The 13529-nt window shown below is 34.8% G+C and overlaps 3 protein-coding genes across 3 annotated transcripts; 2 read left to right on the top strand and 1 right to left on the bottom strand.

Moving 5' to 3' along the window:
• Positions 877-1916, top strand: LOC109352169. Its single transcript, XM_019594031.1, has one exon. It carries the CDS (start codon positions 969-971, stop codon positions 1677-1679), a length of 711 nt encoding a protein of 236 aa, XP_019449576.1. The 5' UTR covers positions 877-968; the 3' UTR covers positions 1680-1916.
• Positions 2769-8063, bottom strand: LOC109352890. Its single transcript, XM_019595073.1, has 9 exons — positions 7621-8063; positions 7141-7241; positions 6672-7020; positions 5549-6361; positions 5356-5407; positions 5134-5195; positions 4917-5023; positions 4742-4829; positions 2769-3293 (listed from the first exon to the last, which is right to left on the bottom strand). Exons 1-9 carry the CDS (start codon positions 7744-7746, stop codon positions 2994-2996), a joined length of 1998 nt encoding a protein of 665 aa, XP_019450618.1. The 5' UTR covers positions 7747-8063; the 3' UTR covers positions 2769-2993.
• LOC109352170 (protein gamma response 1-like) lies at positions 10466-12997 on the top strand. The gene is made up of 4 exons (XM_019594032.1): positions 10466-11081; positions 11136-11360; positions 11937-12023; positions 12215-12997. Exons 1-4 carry the CDS (start codon positions 10547-10549, stop codon positions 12883-12885), a joined length of 1518 nt encoding a protein of 505 aa, XP_019449577.1. The 5' UTR covers positions 10466-10546; the 3' UTR covers positions 12886-12997.

Here is a 13529-nt window from a genome sequence, read left to right as displayed (position 1 = left end):
AATTAAAAATGTCAATTGAAATTATAATAGAATATATCATTTAAATTATAATTTTTATTGTTAGTTAACAATAAAATAACATTTATCTCTCTCTTTTCTTTATTTTAGGGACATTTTTGTCATTTGAATCATAATATCACATCTCTCTTCTCATTTTCTATCCAACCAAACAAAAGAGAAAGAGAAGAAAATATTTCTTTCTATTCATTTTCTCTTATACCAAACATTACTAAAATGTACTCAATTTCTCCTATTTCTCTTTCACACCTCTTTCTTTCTCTCTTCTTATTTTTTCTTGTTCAACCAAACAAAGTAGTAATGAGACATGGAGAACTACATGAGCAACTAAATGTTATCTCCAAGATAAAATAATTTAGATATATACAAGAGAAAACAATATACCTTCGTTAGAATCCAAACTGAAAATTTAGAGTCTTGTGATAATAAAGTTAGCCTTATTAAAATTTTAATTATGCTCAAAATATTGAACAATGTACTTTTAATTCAATATTTTTTGATTTTATTCATTTAATATTAGCATTGATTTTAGTTTTCTCAAGTCACTAGATTTGAAGGATAAAAGGATTGAGATGTAAGAGGAGAGGAAACATTTTTCTTAACTTGGTCTAATTAATGACTAAGGTGATTTGAAAATCTGAAACAAAAGAAAGCTTTTTTGAAGAGTATAAAGAAAAGTTTAAAGTAGTTTTAGTAATTTTTACTCTTCTCTTAAACTCATTATTTTTTTACTAATAAGATATTAATTTATTAATTTAAGACCATTAGATTTCAGAATAATTAAAAAGTGAATGTACATGACAACCAGAGATCTTGAAATAAACTAGTGGTTAATGGAAAGAATACCTTAAGTAGCAGAAGATTTTTTTTTTTCTTCTTCTTCATTTCCTTATTCCAAGTTGAAAAACGCAAATCCAACACCAACTCCTTCATCCGCCGCACTGTCTCAAATGGCCGCCACCATTTCACGGAGGTTAAGGTTAACCTCCACCCTCCTCAAATCCTCTTCCTCTTTCATTTTCCCACCTACCTTTTCTCGATCTAAAACCCCTTCATCAAACCCATTCCCAAAACCCACTCCTCATACATATTCCAGATCCTTCTTTCCAAATTCATCACTCTCAAAACCCATCTTTTTCTCAACCAATGATTCACCACCACCACCACCATCAAATTCAAAACCCCAGGACCCAAATCCATACCCAAGCCAAAACCCAAATTTCAAGCATCAAGAAATCGAAGGCCCCACAGTGGAACGAGACCTATCACCACTCGCAAACGAAACAAGAGAGGTTCTAGAAGGAATGATGAAGAACATGTACAATTTAAGCAAAATCGTGGCACTTCTTGGTCTAGTTCAACTCGGTCTTGGAACTTGGATCACCTACGTCACGCGATCTTCGCCGATCACTGAGGTCTCAGTGCAGAGTTTATTGGCATTTGCGTTTCCTTTCTCTGTGGCGTTTATGCTGCGTCGTTCGTTGAAGCCAATGTACTTCTTTAAGAAGATGGAGGAACAAGGTAGGTTGCAGATTCTAACGCTTACTTTGCAAGTTGCTAAGCAATTGAATGTTTTCTTTGTTAGGGTTCGTGGGGTTTCTTTTGCTTCAATTGCTGCTATTTCGTTTGGGTTGTTGTATGCTGTGTTTTCTAGATTGTGATTTTTATGTTTAGTAATTTCAATCATCAACTGTTTGGTCAATTTTGGTTTTTATGCATAAGTTTAGGTCTTAGTTTATATTGGTTCCATATTGAATTTACTGGGATGTTCATTAATAGGCAGAGATGAGAAATGATATTGGTACGTGGATGTGCTTGGTGTATGGAGTCTATGTTTGATTAAACCTCTGTTTATGAAGTTGATTTACATAAAAATAGTTCGAAAATTGTTGTTAAGGAGAACTAAATTGGTGTTATTTAATGATTTTGGTTCCGAAAATATGAGGATCAAATGGTTCAGATTAGAGTTTACTAAAAGTTAAGCATCCCCAATGGAGGAATATATTAAGATTTAAGAGCTATTCGGATTATCTCATTGCTATCTTAGAGTCGCTTACAAAACAATTGCCTTTGGAGTGAAAATAAAAATTTAGCTTATAGAAGCACATAAGCTAATGTGCTTAGTGCAAAAGCAAATCATTCATTCACGAATGTGATATCCCTCATAGCTTATACTCTAATAATGTATGTTACCACCTAAGAGTTGATTAAGAATGCATGGTATTATGTCCAACCTTTTCTTAAGACTCTTTTCTGTTATAGTCTTAATCCTTTTTATCGGACCATTTTTAAAGTTTTATATATTAGTTGTCTGTTACCAAAATACTCTTACACTACTTAAATAAAAAGGAAAAAAAAGGAAAATCATTGAGGGTAAGGACTAAGGAGAATATGACTGAATTTCATTAATGAAGAGCAATTAAAAAACATAATTGTTGATAGATTTCATAATACTAAAAATATTAACTGCATTCTATATAAAATTACTCAAAAATGTCTTATAAATAACGAGGATAATATGCTAACCCTGGAGCAATGGAGACATGCCCAGACTAGAAATCATCCATATCATTTCCACCGGGACAAACAGAATAACAGATCACAGTACAAACAGACTGGCGAGTGAACCATAACAACGCACATCAGTATGAAGAATAAACCATATATATATTATTATAAAACAATACGGAATTAGACGACTGGAAAAGTGAAGATTCAAATGTCTAATGATATACAAAGTGAGACAGTCATTAGCATATATTTAGTCTGCCACCCATCACTTACTAAATATCTCGGTATTAACACGTCCTTAATGTATAGAAGAACAAAGATCAGAAGTTTAAGCCAAGGTGTCTCCTCCCTACATTCATAAAAGTGTTTGTTTTCTTTTTTCCCTTTCTTGGGCTATTGGACTTTAAATCACTCAGATGCAATATTTAGTCTGCCACCATTTTTTTAAGTGAACTATGTGGCACTTAACTCCCTTCTATGTTAGACTCTGGTCTAACATAGGTGAAACCTCGAGGGGCCGGTGCAAAAATACTGCTGTTACTTGAAGATGAAACATTGCCACGAGAAGTGCCCTGAGCATTCCGCTTCCATTGCATACTCCTGGCCCCAAGTTTAATTGGGGGGCGAGCTCTAAATGCTCCAGGACTACCTCTCGCAATGGGAATTCCAGGAAACCTAGCAGAAGGAAATGGAGATCCCCGAACTGTGCGTGGCAAAGGGACAGCTGGAACAGATTCTAGATGTGCAGCACTTTTCGTCACAACCTGCAATAGAAGAGTAATTGCAAAACAATTAAGATACTAAGCATGCTTTTAGCACAACAACAACAAAGAAATACAAATCTAAGGCATCATCATTCATTTATTCAATATGCTCTCTATCAAAGCTCAACTCCTAAAAGCTTAAGGTATTAGGTTAAGGGCTCACAAATGGCTTTAAATCTTAATACTCTCCTTACATAAGAGCCCTTTGAGCTTCAAACATGAATAATATAGAGACCAGACAAACCTTGTATTGAAATTCAACTTTTATTTAGATGAGTGAATGGTGGCAACAAAGATTTACGTCTTGACCCTTGGTTATATAGAAGTTTTGATAACATGTCAAGGATCAACTCTCCTGAAAGCTCAATTAATGCTGTTTTATCAAACATTTCCATATTAAACTACAGAAGTTGACTTATACTGACAAGATTAGGTTAAACTGGATGGAGGATATCATTCTCTGGACAAGTTAATTTTTCTCTTTTCCTAAAGAAAAGAGGGAGACTGCACTTAAAGGGGGTTTGAACCCGGGAGCTCATACTCTCATTCTTGACAAGGACAATCCCAGTCAAAATTAATTCCAACTACTCCACATTGATGCCATTTGTAAGTTAGATCGAAAAAGTTTAGGGTTCAGCATTTCAAATCTGATTCAAGATATATTATTGCTCAAGCACATACTACAAATTTATTGAAATAAAATCCCGATCCATGACGCATAAATGTCCACATTACTATAGCAAAAAATGTTCCTCCAAACAAAAGAAAAGTGGGTTCCAGCTTAGTCGTATGTTAGTAAATATTGCGTATTGTTTCAAACATGCCCGGGGAATTTTCCAAACATGATCCCCTTCAGGTTTCTTTTGAAATAGCACAAATCTCATTATTGTATTACCATAAACTCCACATTAGATATAATCTTACTCTCATTAGGGAAGCTGGAAAATTTGTCGTCAACTTGGACAAACTGGGCAAAATTTAGGATTTTGAACAATCTAGTGCATATGAATAAAAGGGAGGGGAATAGTTAGGAACAGGGATTTCCTAGAGAGTAGAAATCAGTAAGGATTGGAGAGAGAGAGTTTCAGGGTCTAGAATTCATGAAGGTATTTTCATGTTGTATACTTCATCTTCTTCGCAGGCTGGGCTCCAGCTTCCAAATGGATTCAGGTGCAAGGAAGCATATATATACCACATTTCTGTCTGTTATTATTCTTTCTTAGCTCTCTGGTCCAGTTACACATTGCTCATAAGTTAGTCTCGCTATTAACATTACACTATGTCATTAATTCTGAGAGAAAGTACAGAGGAACGTGAATAAAAAGTTCAAACAAATCATCTATAATGAAAAATAATTTTAAAAGGACGAAAACCTGCTTCAAGAAACTAACCACACAATTAAGGACAAGAGACACTGAATAACTTAATCACCGAGAAGTCATCAATACCTTAAGAATTCGTGACATGAAGGAAGTTCCATCCAGAGATAATGCATTATCTGCTGCTTCTTTTCGCATGAACTCCACATAAGCTGCCCTGCTCCCAAAAAATTGTGAATAAATATAGAGATACAAACAAAATCACTGGAGTATATAATCAAGAACATCATCTGAAACTTCTTACCCTTTTGGTTGCCCTGTTGCAGCATCAGTAACTAAAACAACTTTTAGCACTTCCCCAAATTTATTAAAATGCCTAGATAGACTATCTTTGGTAGCAGCAAAGTGAACCTGAGAAAACAAATACAAGGCACCTTTAGAAACTGAAAAGAATCCTACCTACTTCTGAAGACTACCCTCCTCAACCCACAAGACCACAACAAAGGAGTAATAATAATTACATTACTAGCAAAAATGGTTCTGGAATCAGCATCTTCAAAATGACAACCAGCAACATTTGAGCCTGAGAACACATAAGTTGAACTAAATTATATACCTTCAGATAGATGAGTGATAAAATACAAAGCAAAATGTGTAACGTTTGTGAATCACACTAGAAATGCAGTTTTCAAATGTCTCTTGGAAGCAGGAAGAATTTTCATGAAAGAAAAATCGGAACTCACTGGTATTTGATAGTTGTGCCGTCTGGGGCTCTTTCTGAAAACCAGGGTTTGCCTGTTGATGTCATAAATTCAATGAAAATGAGCTAAACATGAATGCTCGAATATATTATATTTATAAATTATAATTTCAAATTGTAAGTAACAACTGAGACTCCAAGTGTCGTCAACATTTGTCCATGTATGAAAAACTCACATTTATCAGTTGCCGACCAGATCTGGGAGCTCCATTTTCACTGTCTAAAGCTTGGCGACCATCTAATTCTGCAATCTCTCTTAATTTCTGGTATTGTGGTAGGCCTGGCGACTTCCAAGTATTTACATTGACAGAAATATTCACTATCTTAGAAGTGCTAGGAGCAGCAGCAGGTTGCTCAAGATCTCTATCATGCCTAAGATGCATTTGATCATCAGAGTTTTTTGCAACACTATATTGGACCATCAGTGAATCATCACCCCTGTTTCCAGCAGAAGTGCCAAAATGAGAAGCTCCAGTGACACCATGACTCGTGACATTCATATTTTCGCACCCTTCATTGTCTGAATTTGAATCAAAAGGATAACCACTTTCATGTTCCAACATGGTCATATTCTCGGCATATGGATCATCATAGTTAGTTTTATTGAGATACAATGATTTACTTTGCTCCTGATGTAGGTAATTATCTTCAAGTTGTCTGTTACCATCAGCTGGATTCACACCACAACCAAGTCGATCAAATACGCTTCCACATGATTTGGATTTTACCACATCTTCAGCAGCTTCTGACACAGCCTTGATTAATGTAGTCATGGGATTTACTACCCTGGAAAGAGTCGGCATCCTCTGAGGACGTTCAACCAAAGATGACTCACCAGAGGATGTAGAAACTACAGAACGAAGACGCTTCAAAGAGGGCACCACTGGTGTGCCCAAATTAGATGGCCTTGAAGTAGCCACCGCATCTCGCATAGCAAACTGAAGTAGCCGTCGAGGAGCATCAATTTTTACTTGTGAATCTGCATCCCTCTGCAAAGGTTACACATATATGAAATGCATATATTTGTATACATATGAAATGCATCTACAAGAATACGAGTACAGATAAACCAAAAGGGATGGGCATTAATTTAGTTGATGCATTTCCAAAATGCAGGAAAGCAGTGTTAAAATAAAGTGAAACAAAATCATTAAAGCAACCAATATTCAACCAAGTTGCATAAACATGTTCAATTATATAAACTTACGTAGTAAAGCCATGATTAGTTTTGAAAAATCGCTAAAAGAACTTAAATAGCAAATAATTGTTTAACAGTCAAACATCACTAGAAGTTCAAACCTTTGTCTTCTGTTGCTCATCATCCCGGCCTCTTTTCCTCTGAAATGGTGGAGGAGATGATGACCTTGGAGTACAGTTGACATTAGATCGGGTTTTTTCTTCCAGATTGGTGTCATCAACAACAAAGCTGCACAGAGTTGGGGCTTTGGCTTCTCTTCCAAGTAATCCCTTCCAGTCCCTGTTACGCCGACTTGTAGATAACTTCCTAGACTTTCCTTCTGAATTCAAATCCTGAAAACCATCACCTCCAACTTGAACCTCTGATATAAGCTTTCTTTTGGGAGCTTCATCCAGCAACTCTTTAGGTTGTACATATAAATCTATATTCAAAGCCAAATGATCCCACAGCCTGTTAACAGTGCACACATAAAAATTAGCAAAAAGAATAGCCGCTGCTGTAAGTCCTATATTGCTTGCAATTAAACTGAGTTTAATTGTATCTATCAAAGCGGTACTGAACAGAAATTACCAGGATACAAAAGAATCATTGTCATCACCCAAAAAAACATCCAAGACATCCTTCGCTTGTCCTTTGCTCCTACCATTCCTCAATAATACAATAACATATTCCTGCCAATTCATAACGATGACTTCAATTTCCAGTTGTATTGTAATAACAAATTTTTTACATAAGCTCATGTTCGTCGTATGAAAATTCTTATCTTCACATTAAATCGTTTTTACTCAAATTCTTCTTGTTCATTTTTCCACCATATTATGATATTAAAATGGGTTTTACAATAGGTGAAATTCATTTTTCACCAATGATACTAAATTGGTTATAACAATAAGTGAAATTCATGATTCCACAACTCCACTAAGAAGCCTATAAAATATTATTAACAAATCTATAAGATAGCATTCCCCAAACAAGTTCCTTCTCTGAATTAATCTTATAATTGCACAGTACGGAATTGATAAGCGATAATGACGTCATCCAAACTCGTACCACAAGAGAGTCATCAGTGTAATCCCCCAAGAACTCCTTCAGCTTCTCATTCACTCTTTCCTTCAGCATCGCCGCTCCACCGGCCGTGAAATTGGCCTTGAAGGTTCGGTTATCGACGCTATCCATAACAAAGCACGTAAACAAGAAACCCTAACCAATGTCGATGCGTAAAAATAGCGAAATCGCAATGCTATCACGAAACCCTGAACAATGTCGAGTTTATTGATCGGAAACAAAGGAGAATCCAATGAGGAATCGGTGATTGAGATGCGGCGTTTGGATGAAGGAGATTGAATGTGAAATTTTATCGGAAAAGTGATAGCGAAAGAGGATGCGAAGAAGAAGAAGAAGAAAACAGAGAAAGGAGTGATTGTGATTGATGAGAAAAGTGATCGGAGGATACAGAAACCTAATATAGTCTCTGTCACTTGTTAAGTTCTTGTGTATCTCTCCTAAGATTGAGGTGTATTTATTTTTAAAAGATTTGAAAATAAATATATTTTCTTTATCAATGTGATCTTATCTTAAAATATATATATGATCTTAGTTAATTCTATAATCTATTTAGGAAAGTTGATTTTATAGTTAGTAATGTAGTGTGTTATCTTCTAGTCAATGTCCAGTTTGAAATTGTTTTAAATCCTTGTTTTTATTAACAGATTAGTAGTAAATTACTTGTTAATCTTACTTTAATACATGTTCTAGTATTGGTATTCGATAGTATGGGTTAAATCCATGATCTCGAAAGCATATTGTTATTGGATAGATCGGATATGAAAATTATGATATTCATTTACCAATTGAAAACTTTAGAAATATAATTTCATCAAAAATAATAATGGTTTCGTGAAATTTAATCACTCTAATCTTTAACACTTTATTACATCAAATAACTAGTTTTGTTTCATCAATACTTCTATAATTCCATTTATTTCTGTAATTCCATTTATAGGATTACTTTAGGTCACTTTTTAAATGAATAATATGATATGTACTTTGAAGAATTCAAAAACTAAACAATTTAACTTCAATTATAAAACATCCAAGATTATCTCATGTTTATTTTTGACCAAAAATTTAGATTAGGAATATCACACTTTTAAATAAGTGTCAAAATATAATCAAATCAAAGATTAAAAAAGTTTTTCTTTTTTAAAATACTTCTTTTGTAAAATTTATCTATACTATTTAATAAATGGAAACACAAAATAACCACTATACCATAGTGTAATTTGTGATTCCCTATTTTGCCCTTATTATCTTCTTATTTCTTCAAAACAATCGTATAACATTATCTTCTTATTTTAAAAGTGTATTTAAAAAGTTAAATATTACACAAATCGAATAAATTCAACTGCAAATTACAAACGTTTAACATAAAATATTATATTTATCATTTATAATGTACAAATTGCATGTTACAAAAGATTAGAAAGCAGATTGACAGATACAGTAATGATTATCAACATGCTAGTATCATATGGAGACTATATATTTAATCTCAAACTATATTCAAAATTATAATTTTTTGTATAATTAAATACATAAAAATATAATTTTCTAAAATAAAAAATTTAAAAATTAAATATTCATTACTATAGAATAAGAATACGGTCAAACGGTAAAGGTGATAAGAGTAATAAAGTATAAATAAATTATATCTACTTTTCTTATTAATGTGGATAGAAATATATAATATACAGATTGAAGCAATTTATATGATAATGTTAGCATCAAATGTCTTCCATCAGTTCCATGCATCACAATGTAAATATACTAATTAAATTGTCAATTAAGACTCTACTAGGCATACACTGTGATGATTGAGTTTTGCTTTATCATCTGTTGCTCAGTCCTAACTGCATGAGCAGCAGGGTTTCACATTCTCACCCATCCAAAAAAAAAATTAGAATTAAACATAATTTTATCTTAATCTTATTCTACTTGTTTTTCATTGGGGACCTAACTCTAACTCCTTATCCAATTTGGCTCGATCATAATTGGGGTTCTACTAGGATCGAGTCTCAATAAATCTAGGGCCATATTTGGGTTTAAAACTTAAACCTTGTCAATATTTAGGATCAGACATGTGACAAACATAATTCAACCCAACAGTGTCATAATGACTCACTTATCATATTATTTTGTATCTTTATTCAATCATGTATATAACAATAATATCTCTTTGGACGAAAATATTATTGAATCATCTAACTTTTTCATCATATATCATGATTAACGATATATATAGATACATCATCTTTACATAGCCATAATAATAAATAATATTTAGAAAACTTTATAAAAAGGTATACATTATATATAATTGTGTCTGGTTCAAATTTAAAGATTGATCCGATTAATATTTATGGTCGAGTTAACTTCATATCTAGGGTTGGATCTGTATTCAAAAAATGACCCGATCAACATTTACAATCAGATAAAAGATAAATCTTACTCGGTTCAATCAGATACATACCCTAATTTTTCCTTCGCTCAAATCTACCCAAACCAAATACATGAGAAGAGGAACACAACTAACAGTTAAACATAATGTTAGAAGTTTGATCTCTAATGTATACGAAAGGACCTTTTTAATAAAATAAAACTCATTTCACCATGATCTCTAATGTATACGAAAGGACCTTTTTAATAAAATAAAACTCATTTCACCAACCTTTACATCCAAAAATTTAATTTATGCTTCTCCCTTAAGGAACATTGGTTTACTCAACACACTTGTTGATGGAAATTGGGCCAAATTCTATGTATTGTTAGCCCAACAAACAAAAATGGCCCGTTTCTTCCCTCCGCAGTTTTGAAAACACCAAATTCACAAGCCCGCGCGCGTGTGAAGTGAACTACACTTCCTCCATTCCCTCACCTTCTTCAAAAGCCATTCCATAGATTCCAATTCCCAACAACAATGAACGAACAACAACACCAAGCGTCTGAATCACACGCTCCTAAATTACCCCTCAACGACAACGCCGACGATGAAAAATTCGTCTCTGGCCTCAGCACAATTCTCGTAGCTTCAATCCAAGAAACCAAAGACCGAATCTCACAGATCGAGTACATTTTCTGCACCCAGCTTTACCCTAATCTCCAATCCAAATCCAAAACCCTAATCAAACTCGATAATCGTCTCAAGAAGAAGGAATCTGAATTCAACGAACTGCGAGGCGAGAATCGGAGAATAACGGGGGAAGTGGTTGAGAAACGGCGTCGTATTGAGGAGCTTCGGCGTGAGGTGGATGAAGGAATGGTGTTGCAGAAGAGTTTGGTTGAGTTGGTTCAGTCGAAAGGGTTGTTGTTAGCGGAGAGGGAAAGAGAATTGAAGGAGAGTGAGGAGAAGAGGAAGGTTGCGGTTGCGAGAGTGAGTGAGTTGGAGGTGAAATTGAGAGAGGTTGAAGAAGGGGAGGAGTTGTGTGAGAATTTGAGGTGGCGAGTTTCGGAGAGTGAGAAGAAGAATGAAATTCTTTTGGAGAAAGTGAGGTGTTTGGAGGAGAGAGTAATCGGCGAGAATTCGCTGGTTGAACAAGTTGAATCGTTGAATTCTGAGTTGCAGAGTGAGAGAATGAAGAGGAATCGAATGATTGAGACATATAAGAGGCTTAAGTCTCAACATAATTATCTTCGTGAGAAGGTTGGTCTTACTGCTGGAAATATGATTCACCAGAATAAATTAGAGAATGGAAGTGATTTGCATAAGCATAAGAGTCCAATCACTGAAAATGGTAAACTTACGATTTCTCATGAATGTGTGGAAATGATTGCAGTATTGCACATTTGTACCACTCAGATTTATTAGATGTTTTGGGTTATTGCTTATTTGCATGTCTTTCTGTTTTCATGGATGGTATTATTAAACTTTCCTAGCTTTGTGAAGATACATTTCATTTTTAAACATTATGCGCAGTTACTTTGCTATCGGAGTTTGAAATCTGTGGGGTTTGGTCTGAACTATGAAATTGAAATGATGTTTTCTGGTAGAGATTTGGAAGTCTGATGGGTTTAATACCCACTTTAGTTCCATTATGGACACTGTTGTACTGCACTTGTCACGGACTGATGCAGCCACTTGTGGCCAACGTGGTTCACAATCATACCATGACCAAAATGATACATGTGCATCATGTACTAAAATGTTAAATTGTAGAAGAAGTGATTGATGTGGTTGTAGAGACTTCCGAAACTATAATATTGCGATGCGATAGTTGTTGCAGACTGCATTTTGAAACCACACATGCGCCATAAGGTTTGCATGTTTGTCTCATTCATACCTTTCAATCATCTACTGCATGCTATTGCAGGTCTTGCATTTGACAACCCATATATCTCCATGGATGCTTGCGAAGCAGTGAGAGTGAAGAGCAAAGCTCCAGAGGATAACTTTGGAGGTAATATAAATTGCTATCTGTTGTCCTTGTTGCTCCAATATGTGCATTGTTTTAATGTTTACTGTACTGTCTTGTATAAGTTGCTCAATCTGTATCATAGGTTGTATTGTTTAAATGCTACATTGAGATAGTCAATTGTTTAAGTGTACATTTCTGGTAACTCACCAATCATCTATTACCAATTATTTCAGGCCTTGAAGATAGAACTCATGATGTGTTCATTGATTCATGTGAGATAAATAAAATGAAGGAGAATGCATCCAAGGATGACAAAGGGGCTAATATGAGTCCTCATTCTTCCAGTTTCAATGTTATGCCAAAATGCCCCTCCAGCTCGAAATCTGTCTCTGTATCTGGTACAAAGCGGCCTGCATCATCTTGGAGACAAACCAGGGCTCATCAAAGTCGAGCAGGTCCTGACCCTCACGACGACTTTCTTGATACTCCCCTTGAGAATATCAGACAAAATTTAAACAAAGATATAAGTAAGGAAGACCAGCCAGACCCGATTCAGAAAGACATTAGCATGAATAGTTCAGATGATGAAACACAGGACTTGAATGCCAAATGCACTCCCCAGAAGATGGAACCTTCATTTACAACAGCCAACAAAAGGAGTTTCAAGTATGTTGAACCAGTGAGGAAGAAAGCTGAGCGTGAAAATTTGAAAGGAGTTGAATGTAAACAATGCAGGAAGTTCTATGAGGCTGTTCTTCCCAACGGTGATGGGAAGGAACCTGATACTAGTAAGCAAAATTTCCGATGTGAACATCTTGATGGTGTTTCTAGGCATCGATATAGGTATGCCCCGCCTATGACTCCTGAAGGATTTTGGAATATTGGTTTTGAATCTGAAATGTAAGGATATTTTTTATCCTGATTATTATAGATTAATCTGTACATGATTGCATTTGTCCAATTAAGCTTTGCCAGCATTGAGTTTATTTGGCAAATCTAATAAAGGAGTTTCTGAAGCCTTGACCATTTTCCCCCTGAAACCTCGATCATTGGATATATTTCATAATTCCGAGAGCAACAGTATTCTTCAATGATTTACATGATAATCATGCTAAACCGGTTTTGTTCTTAACATATATACTAATTGTAAGAATGGAAATATGAAAAGGTGTCTTGTTGGGTAATATTAATAAGAATGGAAAAAATAGTAATCTTCAAGGAGGTTGTGCTTGACTACCTCTCTTGTAGGTTTTCTCCATCTGCTGTAAATTATTGCTGATTGATTCATTTTAATTTAAAGACGGTTCATCCTGACCTTTTGCTATTTTTCTGGTTGGTACATTTTTCTGATTGTCACCTGAACTTTTGTGATGGACCTTTGTTTTAACATGTGTAGAATCCCTTTAGGACTTAGTTTTGAAGGGGAATGAATGAAAATGAGAAACCTTCCCATGCCCCCATCTAAAACACAAATAGTAAGCGGGCCTTAAAAGAGTAATGATGAGTGACTTTTCTCTGGTGAAACCTAACTCTGATTATTCAATAAAG

This window comes from Lupinus angustifolius, chromosome LG07 (assembly GCF_001865875.1).
Source record: "Lupinus angustifolius cultivar Tanjil chromosome LG07, LupAngTanjil_v1.0, whole genome shotgun sequence".
Lineage (NCBI taxonomy): Eukaryota > Viridiplantae > Streptophyta > Magnoliopsida > Fabales > Fabaceae > Lupinus > Lupinus angustifolius.
This window is presented reverse-complemented; position numbering and strand designations above follow the sequence as displayed.